Here is a 22,314-nt window from a genome sequence, read left to right as displayed (position 1 = left end):
TACCTTTTTCTATGGAAAAATCAGCTTGAGTTAGTATTATTTCCTCCCAGGATGAATGATTTAAATTTAAGCATAAAAAAAATTCAACCAACTCAATGTGTTCCATTAGTGTTCTGGTTTGGTTGAGGCTTCTTTCTTTCTTCCCTCTGTTCCCACTTCTAATAGAACAGAATGGTTTATTTTGACCAAGATATATATAGCCTGGTTCAGACACTAATACTGCACCAAATCAGGGAGAAGAGTGATGGGAAATGTAGATGGACCTCTTATGCCAGACTGCATGATAAGTAACTTTTATGCATGGGGTTTCTATAGGACTACCGAGTGAACATTTTTCTGAGACAACAGTGGAATGATTCACGGTTGGCATATAGCGAGTACCCTGACGATTCCCTGGACTTGGACCCATCCATGCTGGACTCCATTTGGAAACCAGATTTATTCTTTGCCAATGAGAAGGGTGCCAACTTCCATGATGTCACCACTGACAACAAATTGCTTCGAATTTCAAAAAATGGCAAAGTACTCTACAGTATCAGGTAAGCTTCTTTCGGCTGTACCTGTTTACGTCACCATTTTTCTCCTGGCCTGGCTCTGCCTGATTCTGAAGGGTAAGATGTATATAAATATTTGACTTTTGTGGTCTCTTGGTTATCATTCGAATCTTAAAATTGGTGAGAATGCCAGAGGTTCCCACGGTCTCAGAAGTGTGATTCTCCACAAAAAAAATATATTTGGAAAAAATATGTATATGTATTTGGTAAGATGGGGGGTGAATATCATGTAAATACCTACATACATGTATTTTTGATTGCTTCAATAAAAGAAGTACAGGTCTTTAGTTCAATTAGTCATTGAGCATAATGTAAAATTCTCCATTTCAAATAATTTTGCCATTCTATAACATGTAACCACACATACAAAAATATTGAATGGCTCAGCATGGTCATTGACAGTATACTTTGGGCTGGGTGAGTGAAAAACTGGTTCTAATCTCAGATCTGCTTCTAACGAAACCTGGTAACCTTGATCTCTTAACTTTTCCTGGGCTTGAGCTTGTGAGTGACAAATCTTGAGATCCATTTTTGCTTTTACATTCAAATGTGATCTTCTCCAGAATCTTTATCACCCCAACCTCAAAATCGTATCTTTCTTTTCTGAACTCTAGTTCCTCTGTGACTCTGTGAGGCTCTTATTTCTTCCTACCTCATATTTTGGCTATTTCTGTATATGAATTTAGCATAAGAACATGGATCTTTGGAATCACACAATCTAGAATCAAATCCAAACTTTGCCACTAAGTTACATCACCTATAACCCTCAGTTACCTAACTGTAAAATGGGAAACACTATATTTATCTCTAGGTATTCTTGTGAGAATGAATGATATAGAGATCAGTAAATATTTTCTGTAAAGGTCCAGACAGTAGGTACTTCAGCTGTGTAGGCCAGACTGTCTCAACTCTGTCACAACTACTCAACTCTACCATTGTAGCACAAAAGCAGCCATAGACAATACTCAGACAACTGAGTGTTCTGTGCTTCAGTAAAATGTTATTTATAAAAATAGAGAGTGAATTAGATTTGGCTCTTTGGCCATAATTTGCCAATCTCTGATACAGCGTATATAAAAACACTTGCCACAGTACCCGACACAACATATGTGCTCAATAAATGAGATGACAGCTGTCTGTATTTTAAAGTTAATGTTCTTTCTAAATAGTAAGCTCTTTAAAGCCAAGACATTTGGATTTTGCACCTTCTGTAACTCCTCCCAAAGATCCAAGATGATGTACTGTATATGAGAGATATTTAATACATTAAACAAATACTGACATTTTAAAGATCCTTTGTAGAAGTTCCCCTTCCTCTCCAATCTTATTACAAAAGAAAATGGACAGCTTGTATCCCTGCAAATAATTTTCAAAAGTCTGTAGAGTCACCACCATCAAAACCTCATTTCACAACTCTCTATACAATTTAGGTCTGTACCGTGTATTCCATTCTTAAACTAGTAATTTCACAGTTTGCTGATGGCTGACAGACCGAATGTCTTATGGAATGAAAGAGGCTGCTCATTTGTAAAAATTGGCAAAGTCATTGCTTACACAAAAACAAGGAAACTTCCTCCACTTGATTTTTAAGGAACTTTACTTTTATTTTTATTTTTATAAACATTTAAGATATGAGGAATTCTTAATCTCAGGAAACAAACTGAGGGTTGCTGGAGTGGTGGGGCGTGGGAGGGATGGGGTGGCTGGGTGATGGACATTGGGGAGGGTATGTGCTATGGTGAGCGCTGTGAATTGTGTAAGACTGTTGAATCACAGACCTGTACCTCTGAAACAAATAATACATTATATGTTAAAAAAAAAAAAAAGAAGAAGAAGAAGATAGCAGGAGGGGAAGAATGAAGGGGGTTGGAAATCGGAGGAGGAGACGAACCATGAGAGACTATGGACTCCGGGAAACAAACTGAGGGTTCTAGAGGGGAGGGAGGTGGGGGGATGGGTTAGCCTGGTGATGGGTATTAAAGAGGGCACGTTCTGCGTGGAGCACTGGGTGTTATACACAAACAATGAATCATGGAACACTACATCAAGAACTAATGATGTAATGTATGGTGATTAACATAACATAATAAAATAAAAAAATAAATAAGATAAACATTTTATGGAAACACAGAATATTTCACATGGTGAAGTGTTTGGTGTTAGATGTAGTATTGGGCACAACCTAAGTTGATGTGACCTGATGAAATGGGACATATGTGGAGCGTGGTGCTAGGGAGGAGAGTTATAAAAAGCAGCACAGGGTATCAGTGGCTCCAGCTAACCCCCTGGGCCTTGGGTGGCATTTCCTCTAGTAAATACCTGGCATCGTGCACTGCTGAAATAAAACCAAGTTTTTTCCCTTCTGTTCTATGAAGGCCTTTCCATTATAGAACCATGAAGAATATAATGTTCCCTAGACCTAGATCCAGAGGCAATTCTTCTCTCATTCCCAGTTTAGCATATTATAAGCTCTGAAACACCCTGACAATTGTTTTGGATTGGGTAGAGTTTGTCCTGTCACAGGCTGGTTTAGATTTTTCCCTCATCGTGGGTGTTCTATGAAATCAGAGGAAAGATCCTTGGTGTAGGAGAACTGGGCATGTCATTTTACAGAAACACAGCTCTTGGCAGATTTGAGTTACAGGAATCTAATTATTTGCCTGGAAGGATTTTCAATGAGCCAGACACTGTGCTGGACCTGGAGATCCAGAACTGAGTAAGATACAGTCCCTGCCCTGGAAGGGCTCCAGTCTAACAAGGCAGGCAGAGATAAGATAAATTAAGTAATAGGAATAAATGACAAACAAGGAAAAGAAAAGTGGCTCTAACTTTGCAAATGAATATGTGACTCAAATATTGTTAGAATTTGGGGGCTGGGACCTACATATCTGTTTACTTGAGTCACTGAACTCAATTTAACTAGAAGGCAAGGAGTAATTAGTGCTAATAAATGCCCAGCTGCAGGTCTGATTCAAGTTTAAGGCCAAGCAAGTGACAGTTTCTGATGTTTTAAAGGTGTTGGAAAGATTCCTGCTGATGTTGCATTAGGGAGGATTTTCCCTCTACTCTCAGGTTTACAATGCAAATACCCCTAGAAGAGGGAATCCATTGACTTAAATTCATACTAAGCTGTAAGGAGCTGATATGAAATTTTCATCTTGACAGCACATTTGAGGCCTATGAGGAATAGTGAGAATGAGCAAGTTGGATGCCTGAGACGAGAAATCAGGATGAAGAGGTTAAGAAAGATACAAGGAAGAGATACAACAGAAGTACCAAAGATAAAATCATGAATTGTCTCTATCTTACATATTTAAATAACTACTTAAACATTGGTCCACATTAAAATAATTATGTTCTGTAGTGATGTTTTATATATGCATTTTCTGAAACCTAAAACAAATAGATGATAGCATTTCATCCACAAACAAATCCATGCTTCCTTAGCTTTGTGGGAGCAGAAGTAAAATTAACTCCACAGGGAAACCAAAGCCTAAGGCTTTGATGGCCGAACAGAACACAAAGAGAACTATACAGTCCATTGATTTCATAATAAGCAAGATCACACTTTCCGAGAAGTTTCTTAAAAGGCAGCAGTTTAAAAAAAAAGAGGGGACAGTAGACCAGAACTCCACAAGTGTCCTGCAGATCCAAACACCTGGGGTACTTTAGTAAAATTCAAACAAATCTTTTAAATAGGAGCCAAAGGTGTTAGCTCATTGTTGGAAAATTTCTGTCCAGTGTGGCAGGACACAAGTCTTTGCTGATGAAAAAGTGTCAAATCTATTTTTGTCCACTTCTCTTCTGATTTCTTCTTTGATGTTCTCTTCTCTAATACATTTGATCTTACTCTTTGTTTTCTTTTTAAGTTTTTTGTTGACCCACTCCATTAAGTATTGATCATCCCTGACCAAAATATAAACAAGGACACACATCTTTCTTTGTATATTCCCTGCAGAGACAGTCAAATTCTAAACTCATGTTACTTAAAAAGGCCTGAATCCATAGTGGAATAGTGAGCTGAGCCTTGAGTATTGTACATATTATTGCTCAAACAATATTTGCTGAATTGAATATAATGGATTGCAGTAAAAGTCAGGGCACCGTGGCATATGGTGTGTAATATGAAAGAAAAAAGGAGAAGGTATTTTTGGAGAGGAGCAGCTTGTCTCATTTGTCCACAATGTCTTTGCTAATATTTGTTTTCTTTCTTTACTTTCCATTGCTTCTGAGAATTTTATGCCAGCATTCTGACTTTTATAGAAGCATAGGATTATTTTTTTTAATTTGAAGGTATTATGTTGCAAAGTATCTAATCCAACACCCTTATTTTACCAATGAGGAAGTGACTTCTTTCAAGTTAGGTGAGGGAAAATAATGGAGCCCATACATAGGACAGGTAGGTCAAGAATCAAACTCTTGACTTCTATTTCAATGCTATCGTCTCCTACCCCACATTAATTCTTCATTTGCTCCAACTCAAGTCCAAAGACACAAACAAATACAATTCCAAAGGCATGTCATTTTGGAACCAACCTTTTTGGAACTCATTTTTCAAAGAACTATTGGAGGAAGAAGATAAGATTTAAGATGAGAACATAAAGTATCTTCAAATTTTGCAAATGTCTGAAAAGACTATTTAAATTCAGGGTGCAACAGTTGACTTTCAATTCAAGGTGCAACAATGTCAAGATCGATTTGATAGTTTTACATAGCATATGTCACTAACATAGCATATCTACTTTCTGAAAAATTTTATTATCCCAGGGATGAAAATCATTAAGTCAAATTTCCTCCCTTCAGGCAACCTGTTGAGAACTCATTCTAGTTTTAAAGACCCTCAGAGAAGGAGACTTTATATTCTTTCTTTGGATCCTATAATAAGTTACTCTAGCATCATGCAGAAATTCTTTCTTATATAACTTAAATCACAGTTGCTACAACTTAAATCAGTAGCTTTTTCCTACATTTGTTAACATGATAAACAAATGGCTACCATTTTTGGAAGAATGGAGGGAATTACCTCACTGTTTTTACTTTCATACATTTTTATCCCACTAGATTTAGTAGACATATGCTTGGTCATCAACACTATGTTGCTAATTTAATTTTACAGTGTGTTTCACTTCAGCACCAAGATGTTCTTCATCTCCCAGTTTTCACTTTGCTGTACTCTTTGGGGTTCCGACTCTGAAACTTATGATGCTGAATGCTATCCTGGTTATTTCTGATACTATAGTAGACAAGGATTTTAGAGTAAACACCCTTGGCCTTGAGTCTCTGGCCTCAAAACTTGATGAATGACCTAGGGAAATTTGTTACTCTCTGAACTTCTATTTCTTCAGCTTTGAAAAAGAGATGATTTGGTTAAGACCATTAGTAGAATACAATATATGTTATACAGATACAGGTCAAAAGTGGTATTGCCATATACTCTAAGGCCCTTGGTATTTTCTTGTGATTTAATGATTGTGCTTTCTGTTCTGGGCTCTAAGACAAAAAGTAAGCTGATCAAGATATATTCCTACAAATTCCAGACATTAAGGATAGGACGGACCCATTCCTTGAGTGTGATCTTATAGAGTAGGGGGTTCTTCACCTGAGGGTTAGGTGAAAACTCCAGGAGGTCCTTGAATCTCTCTAAAGTGTATGCATATTTCCTGTACTGGGGTATTCAGCTCTTTTGTTTATTTGTTTGTTTAGAGGAAAAGGTCCTTAAGGAAGCTATGATCCTCCAACTGCTAACAATTCTGCTTTAAGATTTAGTGCATGCCTCCAGAATGGGTATACCTGAGGCAAAGTTGGTAAGGAAATACTGTTTGCCTTAAGTGTCTTCTTATTTGACTGACCAAGTACCTAGGGGTTTTATGCTACCCCCCAAATACACAGAGTCCTCCAAACCATAAATAATTATGGGATTGCTCCTCCATAACAGTACCCCTTATCACCAAGATATCTGTTCCCCCTCATCATCAAACGTTATCTGACCTGAAACTTATTGTTTTATGGCATTGGAGGTGATTTTCTTGTTAATCTCTTTTGATTCAATTCATGATTCTAGGTGTGGATGATTCAGTGTTCCACCTTCCCAGTAGTACTTGAGTTGTAATAGAGAACTCTTGGGGATTGACATGCCTCTCCCTCTGATGATAGATTAAGGCACCACTGAGAGTAGGTGGAGTGTAGATTTCTAGACAGACATCCAACAGTGTTCCCCAAATAATCCTGTCTAATGACTGACTCTACCCACACACATACAAGGCCAACTTTTCTCACATAACCTCCTATCCTTGACTCATCCGGAGCTTGATGCAAGAACTTCAAAAGATTCTAACTTTAGTTACAGAATGATTTTTATGGCCTAGGAAAAAAGAAAATTCTCTATTTAGATGTCAGAGCTGAAAATAAAATGCACAGTGAACTTAGACCTGCCTAAATGTTACCAATGGTGATACTTTGATTATCTTACTCTCAATTTTGATGAGACATATAAAGCCCATATTTTCTGTTAGAAGGCAGCTATAAAAGCTGTGATTTCTTGTCTCTGTGCCTATTTGAACCATGTTTATCTTTATATCCTATAATCCAGGCAAAATTACATTCTCATTTTCCAATTCTGTGTCCAAATCCTCATTAGTTTTGTGACTTGACTTAATGCAGTAATTAATGACTGTAACATAAGCGCCCACATCAGAATTAAGCACTGAGTCTTCAGAGAAGTGCTGGGAAATGCCATGGAAACCACAATGATTCCGTTCTTCCTAGAGTCAAGCAAGTTTGGGAGAGTGGGAAGCAGTGGTCCTCAAAAAAAGGTGCCACTGAGGGTACAAGTATTAGAGTTCAGAAAGTGTGTTCTGTATATGACAGACTCTCTTAAAGTGCTGGACAGCTCTGTCAAGCTTCTAACTGGGTTCAGAAATTCACATATACTCATGGGCATAATACTTGTTCAAACACAACAGCATTAGGATTTTACCCTTGTTTGGAGGAAAAGAGGGAATTGTGCAATGAAATTCATGGCAGCTGGCATGAGCACTTGTCCTTGACTGTTTACCTGATTGGACTAGCAATAGCAGCCAGTAGATTTTCCTCCTTTTGGAGGTAACTTTCCAATGCATTTAACATTTATCAGAGTTTGCTCTGAAGGTGATAGGGCAAAGAACAGAATACTGAAAAGGTACCTCAGGGTATCAGGAACTCCACACTTGCTTGCATCATTTACCGTATCCTCCAGGCTCATAGAACTGCCTCTCTAACCCTATCAGTCATTCTGATTCTTAGTTTCCTCATCCATAACATGAGATTGAACTAGAAAAGATTAGATAAAATCTGAGGCTCCTTGTAGCTCTATCTTACATCTATAACTTAAAATGATCTCCTTCCCAAACCACAAAATTCCGTCTGGATGAGGAAATAAGGGTGAGTCCTTTGTGTCCCTTAGGGCTTGGGAGTAAGCAAGTGAGGATTCTGAAGTTTAAGGTGCCGATCTCAAACTATTTTTGGATCTTTGAGTCTTTCTCTCGCAAGTTAAATATCCAATTCTTGAAAAGAGAAACCTGATTTTGGAGTGGGGCAGGGAATATTGGACTACCTGTAGTTTAAGAGGCAGCCTTGTATTCAACATACAGTTTTCACAGTGACAAATACTCAATACTAAACTCCCTACTGAGAAATTTCCCAATCACAAATTAGATCATTTATACCCTCTGATTCACTCAGCAGGAGTATCCATGAGATATTATTTTAGAATGTATTCATGAATTATGGGTTTATATGCTTTTAGACAATTTTACAAAGATGGTTGGCTGGCACAATTATTAACTAGATATGTAGGCTAAAGGAAATTACATGGTATATTTGAGCCAGCAGAGTCGAAGGGCTAGTCTGCTATTACTCATTACCTGAATTTTCTTGTGGCAGGAAGCCAAAGGAAATTTGGAGGTCCTAGTGAGCCTGTTCAACTCATGTTGACATGGGCCTCTGCCTGGTCCATAGTGCTGCCTTTGAAAGCCTCCCTGGATGGCATTAATCCCAAAATAAATACATATAATATTGCCATGGCTCTTATGAGACACATGAATTACTTTAGCACATTCTCATAGCACATAATCCAAAAGAAAGGCAATCCATTTTAAAATGGGGAAAAAAATTTACATCCTCAAAGCTCAGCAGTCTCTCCAACAAGTCTATCCTTGCTTGTGGCATTTAAAATTACAAAGCAACATCTGTACTGAAGAGAATAAAACATTTATCACTGGACAGTCATTGAGAGACAATTAAGGACATATATAATTATGTAAAGTTCTACACATGACACACACTCAGAGCAAGGCCACCTCATATCTGATTGATCATTCCTTTCAAAGGACAATAAAACAAATGCTTTATTTGATGTTTCATTTTAGTAGGGACATTTTGCTAAATTTGAGCAGTTAGATGAAGGATAGAAAGCAATAAGTAAGGTGGGGATTACAGACAGAATGCTATGGGGTGGGGAAGATGTCACTTCTGAGATCACTTCTGAGATTTAGGAAGACTTGGATTCAAATCCAATCTTACTAAGTGACTGTGAGGTCATTTAACCTTTCCTTGATCTGCAGTTTTTCTCAGTTCCAGATTCATACTAAATGTTCAATGAGTGTCATAATAACCCTGAGGTGGCTGTAGGATAAAAGGGAGGAAAGGGGGGAGACAGCTCTCCCTATTCCCCCTAACCCATATACATGAACATTTCCTTATTCAGTACCTGTTACACTCAGGCTCCACTCGCTTTCCATACCCAGTTTCAAGCAGATAGATATCCTCCTTGCCTTGGGTTTCCTCCCTTTGGGAGGCATTTAGCGCATAACAGAAGTGATAGTTGCATCTTTTTATCTTAAAACCCTATTTGCAGTTCACAAGCATTTGTTCCCTTTCTCTTGTGCCAGAAGTAAAATAATCCCAAACAAAATGTTAAGAAAATTATTATACAACACTTTCAGATACAGAATGGCTAAGAAAATTGCTATACGGCGCTCTTAGACATACAGTGACCATGGACAAGTCAGTTCTCATTATTCTAATGTGCAGACTTAATAACATTTTATCTTGATGAATATCTGGGTGTATAAATAAATACTAGATGTGAAATGACTTTGAAATATAAAATGTAACTGGAATGTGAACAGTATTAGTTGAGTCTTTGGTACTTTGAGCTCTTCTTTCTGGGGGTGTCCAGTTTAGCCCTCTCCTATTCAACACCTTCAAAACATTTTTGTTCAGGAAATATCAAAGCATTTGGAAAAGTTTTAGCCACAGATTTATCAGTTGCTCTCCAAGTTGAATCCAATCCATATTTGGACTTAATTAACATGGGCCAACCATATGTGTGCACATTTTTCTGAAAGGACCAGGCACAGATGGGAACAGATATTGTATTTTTGTCCTTCCCAGCTAGTATTGCTCAATGCATATGGGTATTTTCTGTGATGCCTTTATAATGTTTGGTAAACATGGACCTTCCTAGTCAGCCACTGGCATTTTAGTCAAGGGAGAGGAGTAGAACAGCCAATGAACCAACAGTGATGTGATGCATCTCCTCCAAAACCCAAGGTCAGCAGTGAAAAACAAGTCTTATATTTCTTTGAAATTAATTAAGAGGATAGAGTCTAACCATACAGCTTAGATCCAGGGTGGGGTTTATGTTCAGCCCTAGACAATATTGAAAGAATGATTTCTCTCTGGTGTCCTAGCCACACGGTTCTGAGCCATGTTTTCCATCCAGCTTCATCCTTCCATTTAATACTCTCAGTATCAAAGTCTGCTCTTGGGGATATTGATAGGGAATCTGAGAATCCATCAACTCATATACACAAAGGAGGAAATTACGAACAGTATTTAAAACACTATTCTTTCCCTAGATTTGCATCTTAATAGTCATGGGAGAATTTAGCTAAATGTCTGTTAGTTAATTATATGTAGCAGCTAAGAGTTGGAAGGTGTTTGAGCAAGGATATGCATTGGGATCTTTCCGGAACTCCTAGTAATTTACACACCATGAATTTTCAATCTTTACTTATATGGAAAACGTTTCTAGGTGCAGCCACAGCTGTGCTTGCCCATAGATTAGGTGAATAGCTCAGGGCTAGAGTGAGCAGGACACTCGTCTATGCTTTCTATGATGAGTGAGTTCAAAGCAGCCATTTAATTACAAAGCTTTCAGAAGATGAGTTTAAAAATTTCATTCCTTGCCTGCCTTGCCAAAGTTGGACCAATTATTTTTGTTCTTCATAAATCAAGATCCTTTTGTGGGTACCTTGGGTTTTGATTTAGGAGCATCAAATGATTATTACAAGTCCTACTTCCCTGATACACTCGAAAGGCCCTCTCAGGGTCTAGGGCTATAAGGGTAGGTTATCTGTTCTACCCAACTGGTATGAGCACTTATCTAGGGCAACAAGGGAGTAATTAAAAGCCTTTAACTTAATTCAGTTATGTCTGATTGACATAATCTGGAAAGATTCTTTAAATGGGGATTTGGAAACAATTTTAAGTTGAAGAATAAATTCACAACTCTTGAGGTATATTCCATTGAAAGAATATATAAATAATTAATATATATTATCATGTAATATATAAATAATAATATTAAACTATGATCTCCTTCAAGAGAGAAACTGTTACTTCAAGTGTTTGATATGCACAGTGCCCAATAAACCCTTGTCAAAAATTGCTGAATAGATGTGCTAGATTACAACCCAGGTGGAGTTCTGTTTAACACTAATACCTTCTCACTGAGGACCTGGAGCTGGTCCTCCTCTGTGCTCTGTCCTCCTTCCTGACCAGTACCATGAGCTTTTTAAAATTTATGGCTGAGGTTCATCCAATGCATGTTACAGCCACCTCCCCAACTTCCTTTGAAATTTCTCGGTGGCTGATTTTCTAGTCTAGAGACCAGGGACAGTGCACTGATATACTGCCACTGCCCTGACTAGAGTTCCATTGCCTACCTTTGCACATTTGTGTGTTTTAATAGACATGGACTTGGTTTCCTCTCTGCAGCACCTGGAAACTATCCTCCTACCCTTCTTAGCAGCTTCCCCAGCTTCCTGGCCACACCCATCATATTATTTTCTTTTAAAAAATTATTTATTTATTTATTTATTTACGAGAGAAGAGACAGAGAGAGAGAGAGCAGGGGGAGGGGCAGAGGGAGAGGGAAATGGAGAGAGAGAATCTCAAGCAGACTCTCTGCCAAGCACAGGGCCTGATGTGGGGCTCGATTCCATGATCCTGAGATCATGACCTGAGTCGAAATCAAGAGTTGGGTGATCAACCGACTGAGCCACCCAGGCACCCACACACCCACCATATTCTTGGTTGCCAGTGGACTAACGTTGGTTTCACTGCCATGACTTTACCAGCATGCCTCTCTATTGTGACTGAGGATCATGACTAACACCTCTTGTCTTACAACCCCTGGTACAATCACTTAGAACTCTACTTGGGCCTAACTGTCCTGCCTTGGTTTCAAGTAGAAAGTATTATCTCCCAAAGAGAGTGCTAACATTACTGAAAAATTGCAGACGTCTTTCTCAATCTTCCTATTTCCCTTTTAAAATTTTCTCCTTTTACTACATCATGTTGACAGTAATTAAAGTCATCCATTAAGACATGCTGAAGTTGTGCTTCTCAAAATGTGCTCTAGGACACCAGCATCAGTATTACCTGGGCTGCTTATCAAGAGGGCCTGAGAACCTGCATTCAGATGCCCTTGATATGATAAAGGGTATCTTGATCAGACCACCAGCCTGGCAGTGTCTTTTAATCCACTGACTCCCTAACTCCTCCCTCCCCTCTCCCCATCTGTGGGTTGTATTAATGATGTACTTTTAACTTGACTTCTAACTTGCCCCCAGGCTACTTTCACTGAAGGTCTAGGTGGCTTCAGATGATACTCTTGTTTGATACTGGATGCACCCTGTCAAATCTCCCTGGCATTAGAATGTCACATGGTTCAGAAATTTCAAAGTACAACTGAGAGGAGAGATTCAACAAATCTACATTGTATCATAAGGCTGTCCTTATGTTCTTGGGGAAAGAGGGGATTGTGTTCGAGGATGCTGGATGACAAAGCCCAATGGGGGCAATAAATATGTCACCTATATACCCAGACAGCCAGAAAGTTCCTATTTTAAGAAGCATTATTACTTGCATTTAAAATTTTCATTATATTCGAGAATGCAAATTCACCTATAAGAGGAAATCCTTTAAGCTGGTCACCTTCACTGACAGTTTAGAATCATAAAAATTTTGAACAAGATAGGGTTGTGGGTGGAGAATGAGGCCAGGAGATTGATTCAAGGTCAAATAGCTCTTTATGGGTAAACTGGGTCTACCACCTAGGTCCCTGAATCCCCAGTCAATGATACTTCTACTCTGTGAAGCTACCAGGAGAGGCTAGAGGAATTTTTAAAAGAATAGATCATGAGAAGTCTGGATTCCTGAAGAAAAATGAAAGGGGTATCCCTGAGCAGGTACAAGGCAACTAAGGTGTCTACAACCTACTCTGTTGACTTTGCAGACAAAAGAGGATGATAAACTACTAAGATTTTTTTTCTAAGGAGAAAATGTAGTAGAGTGGAAAATAAATAAATGGATCTGACATCAATTAAAGTTGGGTTCAAATCTAACTTTGGTCACTTAATGGTTTTGTAGCTTTGGGAAAATGGCTTAACCTCTGAGCTTCAATTTGCTTATCTCAAAAACAAAGAGAACACTGCCTTATGTGATGGTATTCCATGACTGTAAAATAATAAGAGTGCTTGACCTACAGCAGGTGCTCAGAGAATTATGATTATTAATACTATCATTGTCATCACTTAAGTTTTTATTTTTCCTTAATAAGTATTTTAATGCTAAAAAAAACTCACCATAGGTCCTGTTCCCTCTGTGGGGTTTTGCAGCGTGCTACATAGAGTGTGCTAAGCGTTGGCCCTAACAGAGGAACAATAGTAATATACCAGAGACTCTTGCTTCTCCTGAAAAACACAAAAATATCCCTTTGTCCTTCCTCTCCAAGCAAGACAGGCTACTGTAACCATGAGAATCAACTCTCCCAAAATAGTACACTAGCAATCTTTGCTTCAAGCAAACAGATCACTCATTAAAATTTGTATTTCTAACCTGAAATTTTGTTTTTTTCTTCAAATGGCTTTATTCCCCCCTCCTCTTTCATTGGGAATGAACTCCCAATTCTAACACTGAGTTCTTTATGAACCAGTAGTTGCTTCAAGAGTCAGGGAGCTTTCTGCCCACCATAACCATGGAAAGTTAAATGATTAATTTGCATCTCTCTAGCTATGTGAGAACAGTCCTGGCCGTGGACCCAGCTATCTGTCCAAGGCTCAAGCACAGGTAGACTGAGCTTCCTGACTTTCCTTCAGCTTGATTTGCCTCACTTCTAGTAAGAACCAGCTAGCAACTTACAGAAGGGGCAAGCAAGCTTTGTTGGCTTCCCTTGCCTGTCTTGTAATTTGGCAACACCCTCTGGGCTCTGGTGACCAGGTTCTTCTCTTCTAAATCCACAGTCCTTTCCCATTTCCACAGAACAAAAGCCTGAAATCCTCCCATAGAGCTTTAGGATGCTGATTCATTCATTTGTTCCACAAATATTTACTGATTATCTACTCTGTGCCAGGCACTGTTTTAGATGGTAAAAAAGAGAGTTCCAGGCTTTGTGGATCTTGCATTGTAATAGGGGAGAGATACATGTAAGGGTAACTGAAACAGTTCACAATGTCTGCTACTATCAGTCATTTAAACTTTGAGTAAGGTATAAACCCAAGAGCCGGTTTCATGGGCAAGGTAAACTGAACAGGGGAGGAATAAGGAAGGGATGTGAGATTTGGGGAGACTGACTTCCTGTGCTTCATTTTATTTTTTTGCCTTTAATATAGAAATGGGTACTCAGTCTTCTTACTCTCAGTAAAGTAACAGGGCCCCTGTAAGGGAACTTTATTCTTTACCTTGTGCAAACAGGAGCAGGGATACCCTGAATGCATGCATGTCCACTGCAGTGACAGTGGGGGAATGTAGTAATAATGCTTCAGGAAATGAGTTATTTAACAAAAAACGAATGGAAGATGGGTGGTCTCAGCTCAGTGCCTTCAGGTGCAATGCCTTAATATTTTAGATCATGGGGAAGAAGAGAGCATATCTGATATGCTGTAGGCAGTACCTGCCAGCAGAAAGTCTGAGTTGCAATTCAAATATTTAATTCTGTAAGATCCACCAAAATAGATGGAGAGCATCTATTTTGGAGGAAAAATTGTTCACGTTTTAGTATAATGTTGTGTCAGTCTTATTTGGTGCAATTTCTACACCTCAGTAGAGATAACCAAAATAATATCAAGCTAATCCCCCCAAAGTCACATTTTTAAAATAAAAAAATAGCTTAAAAATAAAAACAGTGCTGTGGTACTTCCTTTTGAAGGTTCTTTCCAGGGAAGAGAGCACAAGGGAAGTTCTGGAGTGATGGATATATTCTAAATCTGGATGTGGGTGCTTTTTAGATAGGTGGATAAAGATGTAAAATATCATCATGCTCTCTAACTTAAGATTTATATGTTTTTACTGTGTTTAATGTATACTCCAATGAAAAAGGGAAAAATAAGTAGAGGGCAAGTCTGAATTTCAGGCCTGCAGATGTGTGGTAAACAAGACATCATAAATTATGGGCTCTGTGACCCATGAAGGGATTGATTAGGTCTTTACAATCTTTTTCCATTTGCTCAGCTAATGACATGATGTAGCAAACTATGAACCGTTAACTTTTCTCCTTGTATTGGTGCCCATTGGGTTCCAATACAAAACCTATTGAGAAAGGAAATTAGAAAAACAAATGAGGAAGAAGGAAAATACCAGCTGAGTTCTCAGCTGAGACAGAATTCAGAGAGAGTTTCATGCTTGTTGGGAATTTCTCTCAGTGGGGTTTTCCATACTGTTCATAGTTTTTACCCTAAGAATTCTGGGTCCCTGTAGGATTGTGAGATCTTCCACAAAGGCAAAAATAATTGTGTGTGAGACCTCTTCTCCCTAAATAAATGTGAAAGGTTCACTTCACAAAAGAATCATATTCAGCAAGCCTATGATTAAGAATGTTAAAACTGGGTTGTTTCCAATAGCAAACGAATGGTTGCATGTTTTTTAAAGCTGTATTCATTTCCACTATTATTATTTTCTAACTTCTCAAAAGTAAACTTTTCAAAATCATGATGAAATTTCCAGTTTCTGGTTTTGATTCACTTAAATTATGCACATGACCCCTGATTGTTTTTGTCAGATGAACATATTTTTTATTTGATGAAAATATTTCCATTTTAAAAATAGAGAATAGATGGATTCTCATTGTGTTAATAACAAAACCCCTATTCATAGATCCTGCTGAGGTCTTTTCCCCCTTAATAAAGTGCCAGGTTTTAGAAAGTTTTGATTACTAGAAATTTTCATTTTGATTCTTTTACTCTGCCCCTAAAGAGTTCATGCCATTAATCTCAACAATATTGTGTTTTCCAAAAAATAAAGTATTGGTGTGGGAAAAAAATCTAAATATCTATATCTCCATTTATATCTATCTCTAAATGAACTCTATGATTGACAAAAATTATATTTCCTGTCTAAAATGTTATTTTTAAGTCAGTTGTTTAGAACTCAGAGCTATTTTTTTTCCTTTAGAAACATGGTATTTATGTTCTCAGAACAGCCCACAGAAGCTAGGTAATTTGTTTAGCAATGAAGGTGAAATACTGTATGTTTATGGCATAATTTTAATAATAATAAAATAAAGCAAAGGATTACTGAGTAAGACAGAATTTTATAATTTTACCTTTCAGCTATTGTTTGAAGACAGGCATGTTTAATTACATGAAGATGGACATCTTCAAATAAATTATACTTGTCAACACAGATAATGCTGAATAAAGAATAAAAACAAAACATGAATCATCCAACCAAACAGAAATACTTACTTTTAACATAGTGTTGTGTTTATTTCCAAGACTGAAAACTTATTTTTACATAATTGAGATTATAATGCACTGTTTTGTATCTTGCTTTTCCCAATCATTCTTGTATTTTCACAAAAATCTGAAGACTGTCAGCATAGATTCTTCACCTAATCTGACTTCAAATCCCAAACATTTTTTTCTTTAACATAAATGTGCCCCTACTTTTTGTTTTGTCTTGGCTTGCATGGAATGTATAAAATGAAGCCAAGAAGGGAAAAAGAGAAGGGAGCCAGGAGAGGAGAGCAAGAATGAGCATGACAGTAAGGAGAGTTTAGGTACCCGTGCAAGCCTCAGAGGGTTCTATGCATGTAAAAGATGTCTGAGAGAAAATGAACAAAATCTGGAGCAGCGAACTTTAGAATAACAGGGATGCTAATATTAGAGCTAAATGGGAATAAGCATCATTTTATCCTATCCCATCCTTTGAAAAGGAGATGAATGTTTATTGAGTTTAAGATCTTGCTTAGGGGACAGAGAGTGTTTGAGGCAATACTGGGAAAGGAACCTAGATCTGTTGATGCTCAATTTCCTTCCTTACATATCTGAGGTCTAGAAAAATTGAAGAGGAAGAGGTGTGCATCATCTTCTTGAGGAATAAACAAGGAAATGGCAAAAGAGATAGCAGCTCAGTCAATATCCTGATACAAGGCATGGTCAGAGCTGCCTGGAGCTCTGAAAAGTTAAGGAAAGAGGAAAGAAGGAGTGGAGTAGCCTTTCTTTGGTGCAGAGAGGTGAAGACTATGTATAAGCTACCATCCTTAAATGATTTTTTAACTCAAGCATTACTTGCTCCAGATTTGTCAAAATTCTAGAATAAGTGCTACAATATATTGTGAACCTATCCATGTGGGTTAGCAAAGGAAGAGTTAAACATTTGACCATTTGATGGAAGGAGAACCAATGCCTATCACAACCAATTACACTTATCACATCATTTACTGTCCTTGAAGCGAAGTCCACCTGTCTCAAAGTATAACTCTAAAATAGTATAAGCTTTATGTCTTTTGGACATCAGTGTGAGTAAGAGTCCATTGTTGTCATATGATACTATTTCTCAGCACTCTTGTTGATTCTAAAATAAACTTGAGATCACTGAGGTGGGAGTCAGAGGCTGGAAGATGGGAAATAGAGAGTAATGACTACTTGTTCACTTGAAAAATAGAAAGCATTGCCTTGTGTGGAGCTTAGATTTCATTATTTGAATCAGTGTCACTTTGCTTAATGCCAAATGTTGATTTGTTTCTCAAGATTCAGACCTCGCAGATCTAAAACTTGTTTTTAATTTTTTTTTCTTTGCTAAGACTCACCTTGACCTTATCCTGTCCCATGGACTTGAAGAATTTTCCAATGGATGTCCAGACTTGTACAATGCAGCTGGAGAGTTGTAAGTCCACACTGTTGAAATGACTGCCTGCTTGTTTTAACCAATGACCCGGTTCTTTTAGTGTGTCATTAAGAAGAAAGGACCCAGAAGACTCATTCTCTACCTATTACCAAATCTCAAGGCCCTAATGGAACGATAAGCAAGTGTGCATGTCTCATACACAGACAATCTTTCAAGTAAAATGCCAAATAACTCTCTCTTCCTCAAAAAACAAACCAGATTTAGTAACCTTTATTTGAAATGCAAATGTCTCCTGGGAAAATTAAGATTATTAGTCATTCAATCTCTAAAATGAATCACTTTCTCATCAGAAAATTGTATTTCTTTCTATCTTATGCTCATATAGACCATCACCCCAGAGGAATTTTGTCAGGACGGGATAACTGATTTGAGGACAAGATACAGGGACCTTTGCCAGAGGAGGATGCAAGAACAGGGGGGCCAGAGATGATATGGGAAAAAAGGCATTTCCCTTAGATGGGCAGTGGATCCACAAAGGCATGGGGAAGGAAATAGAGAAATGTAATTTACTTTATCCCCTTTTTGCCCTAGCCCTGATGTCACTGACATCTTTGACACATGCCATACATTGCTGATGCCTCCAAGGTAATGGGATTTTTAGGCAAGAGACATGAACATTTTTTTGGCTTGTTCTGTCACTTTCTCTGTAAAGTGCAGAGAATAATAAGCAATACTGACCTACAGGGATGTTAGGAGATTTAATGAAGCAAGGGCAAGCAAATACTTTTAACTTCTTGGTTTAGAAAAATAATAAAGATAAAAAGACACATCAACTATTATTTAAAAAGAGGCAGTGACAGGGTTTCCTTCTGATCACTTAAAATCACTGTAGATTTCCCTTGAAACTCCCTACAGAAATAAACAAAAATAATGAAATGTCTTTGTTTTAAGAAGCTGTCAGGGACAAAATGAGAATTTCTGATTTATAATAGGCTTTATGTATTTATTTGTTTCCCTATTGCCTCTTCTCTTGAGAAGAAAGTTGAGAAAAACATTTTCTTATATAATGGTTCCTTCTTTGTGTCTCCTTTCCTGCCCCAAATTCTCTCCTGCCTCAACCCAACACTTATTTTCTCTGTAAAACAGCAAGCATAGCTGTCATCTGAGGCTCCCCCAAGACTTAAAAAAACTTCAATTAGTAAATATGCTTGGTCCTTGCAGGCCCTAGAAGTAATGAAACCAAAGCAGCCGCAAAGTGTTTACCACTAACTTTGAATTATTCCTTCCTCTTTTACCCTGGTATTACTTACTTCCTCCTTCCCCATCTCCTTCCCTCGTCTGTCTGCCCCAGTCTGGTGCTTCAGGATGGCTGACAACAACTATTACTGTGGTGGCCAGTAAGAAGCTGACCAGATAAGGATATAGGGTCACACGGATATGGGGATATGAGCTTCTCGCATTGGTTGGAGAAACCCAACAAGTACTCATATAGTGTTGCAGTGCAAGAGACAGGGTTGGCCATTCTCTTTGTGGAGCATCAATACTTATATAGGCTCCTCTTTTTAATTCCCAGCTTTTCATGTTTTATTTTTTGGCTTTGAATAGAAAAGGTGGCTCAAAGAAAGAGGAAAGTAGATTCCAATTAACCTTTTCATTGATTTCTGGGTAGCTTTGGTGAGTCACTATCTTGCAGTAAACAAGAATCTATAAACTCAATAAATATGCTGAAGTTATTGGCCCACCAAGACCTCACATAATATCCCTTGTCCTCCTCACTCTCATTTTAGAGTTCAATATCACAAAGAGGGAAGGGAGAGAAAAGATGCCTAAAGGAATAGCAGCCTTCATTTCTGGGGTACAAAAAGATCCAGAAGCACTTAACAGATAATGACCTAGTTAGCAGGAGCTTGGAAACTAAGAGCTAACTCTGGTTTACTAAACTGATAACAGTCTTAACTTTGGATGGCTCAGGATTCATAGAACAATATGACCTTATATGATGGAGAATCTGTTTTACTTCATATTAATCATTGTGATGAGTGGGCCCAGTTAGCAAGATACTAGCACAAATGGATATTCCTGATTTGCATTATTCCACAACTTCTTTTTAGGTTGCTTGTTTACATCTCCCCCACTTGGTAAAATAACCGAGGATTGACCATAAGAACCTTAACATAAGTTTTCTTTTTTTTTAATTTAAATTTAAGTAGCCAACATATAATACATCATTACTTTTTGATATAGAGTTCATGATTCATTAGTTGCGTATAACACCCAGTGCTCATCACATCACATGCCCTCCTTAATGCCCATCACCCAGTTACCCCATCCCCACACCCACCTCCCTTTCAGTAACCCTCAGTTTGTTTCCCAGAGTCAAGAGTCTCTCATGGTTTCTCTCCCTCTCTGATCTCTTCCCATTCAGTTTTCCCTCCCTTTCCCTATGATCCTAACATAAGCTTTCTGAAAACAAAGCTAAAATACCCTAGAAGAGGGGCCAAGTTTACAATGGAGGTGTTTTAGGCAGGAGTGTGATTAATTCATTCTCATTTAATAAAAACAGAAGAATGCTTTTCATTTGAAATACTAAGACTAGTGCCATGAATTAGATTGTCTTACTGGATTGTCACAGACACAACTCCTTCTAAAATAAAGACAACCTTCAAAGGATTTTTATGTTCATTTACTTGTTTCTTCTTCAGAAAGATTTAGTAAATTAAGAGGGCAGAAGAAAATGGACTTTATAGATTCCATTCTCCCATTACACAGAAAAAATCATTCAGAAATAGCTTGCTCCCTTCAATTTCTTTGGCTCCAATGACATGTAGTTGTCACGATGATTGTAGCTCCTTTACTAAAAATGATCTTGAACTGACTGGGCATGTGTCTGCTTTAGATGGTTTCCTTGTTTGTTCTTTACATGGCTAGACTTTCAAGCTTTCCTGGAAAGATGCATTAAGTTTTTCACTATGATTTGTTTACTCCAGTTGGGTACACGATGAATGACCTGATATTTGAGTGGTTAAGCGACGGTCCAGTTCAAGTTGCTGAAGGACTGACCCTGCCTCAGTTTATTTTGAAAGAAGAGAAGGAACTTGGCTACTGCACAAAGCATTATAACACTGGTAAGTTTACTTTCAGCTGCTAAACCCAAGTGGGCTCTATCTGCAGCGTGGGCTATATATCACATCACCTTGATTGCTATATCTTTACCAAGAAAATGGAGCTACAAGGCATAGATCTTGGCTCAAAACCCCCTTTACAGATAAGATGCCTGCACCCTCTGGAATAAGTCAGTGAGCACAATAGATAATTTCTCCAAAATGGAGACAGAAGAAAAAAGATTTGGGATTCTTTTGCTGTTCCCTTGCTGACCATGTGCTGTCAAATGAGTTTGAGGAAATGTGTACAAGACCTTGTATATAGTGCAGGAAACGTATAAATTCTGGCCCGTTCCCGGCGTCCACTCTTGACATTGGATCCTCAGATCAGTTTGTACTTTCTGACTTAGTGGAAGAGAGGAATAACCACATAGGACTTTGTAAACCCAGAAATACAGTTGCTGTGCTCCCCAGTCCTTGACGGTGATAAGAATTTGGATGAAAACCAGCTGGTGGGAATTCAGCTGGTTCTAAAGCCATGCACTGTCGGTAGTGCTGATAGACACACAGGTCAGAGGGAGAATATGAGGAGGTAGTAACAAGTGAGCCTATGTTGTTACCTAGAAGATCATGCCTGCCCAGTAAAGTTGATGGCTTTTCCTACAAATGTCCCAGTCTTCGATACCACACAAGCTGATCATGGAGAGGCAAGCTAGACAGGATAGTTTGTTCAGTGACTGCTTCAGGTCCCTTGCTAAATAGAACATTCACGAACACTTATCCCAGTAGTCAATAGTGCTTCTTATGAAGTGACCAAAACCTGGTTCCAAAGTGTTTTTCCTGACGAAGAGGAATCCAACCCTATCTCTCATAATTTGTGTGGACTAAGCCAAATTACCTTCCAGGGTTCTGTCTCCAAACCAATTAAGGGGGAAGAAAAGTGGCAAGGGGCAGGAACACCTGTCTCTTAACTGTATGTTAAAAGTTTTAATATCTTTGTATACACTCTTTTTATAAGTACTGTAACACTGTAAACAGATTTTAGGAATATTCTAAATGTCCTCAAGCAACTACCCAGAAAGCTAGGAAATTGTTACAAGGACTAGATTATATGCATGTCATATACAAATATACATTTTTCTCTTATTATGGATGGCACAAAGATAGATACACAATTATCCAAATAATTTGAGGGCCCCATGTGAACTTTACTATTTTCAACTGTTACATATTATGCGTTATATATTATATGCTATATATATATACTG

The 22,314-nt window shown here is 38.1% G+C and overlaps 1 protein-coding gene across 2 annotated transcripts in view; it reads left to right on the top strand.

Moving 5' to 3' along the window:
- Positions 1–22,314, top strand: part of GLRA2 (glycine receptor alpha 2) — a 167,906-nt gene that overhangs the window by 50,113 nt on the left and 95,479 nt on the right. For both annotated transcript variants that reach the window (XM_028115068.2, XM_028115067.2), the window contains exons 4-6: positions 316–539; positions 17,902–17,984; positions 20,933–21,070. In XM_028115068.2, coding sequence (XP_027970869.1) covers positions 316–539; positions 17,902–17,984; positions 20,933–21,070 — 445 coding nt within the window. The remainder of the gene's footprint in view (positions 1–315; positions 540–17,901; positions 17,985–20,932; positions 21,071–22,314) is intronic.

This window comes from Eumetopias jubatus, unplaced genomic scaffold (genome assembly GCF_037043125.1).
Source record: "Eumetopias jubatus isolate StellerSeaLion01/CBP00866 unplaced genomic scaffold, mEumJub1_p1.0 scaffold_11, whole genome shotgun sequence".
NCBI classification, from domain to species: Eukaryota; Metazoa; Chordata; class Mammalia; order Carnivora; family Otariidae; genus Eumetopias; species Eumetopias jubatus.
This window is presented reverse-complemented; position numbering and strand designations above follow the sequence as displayed.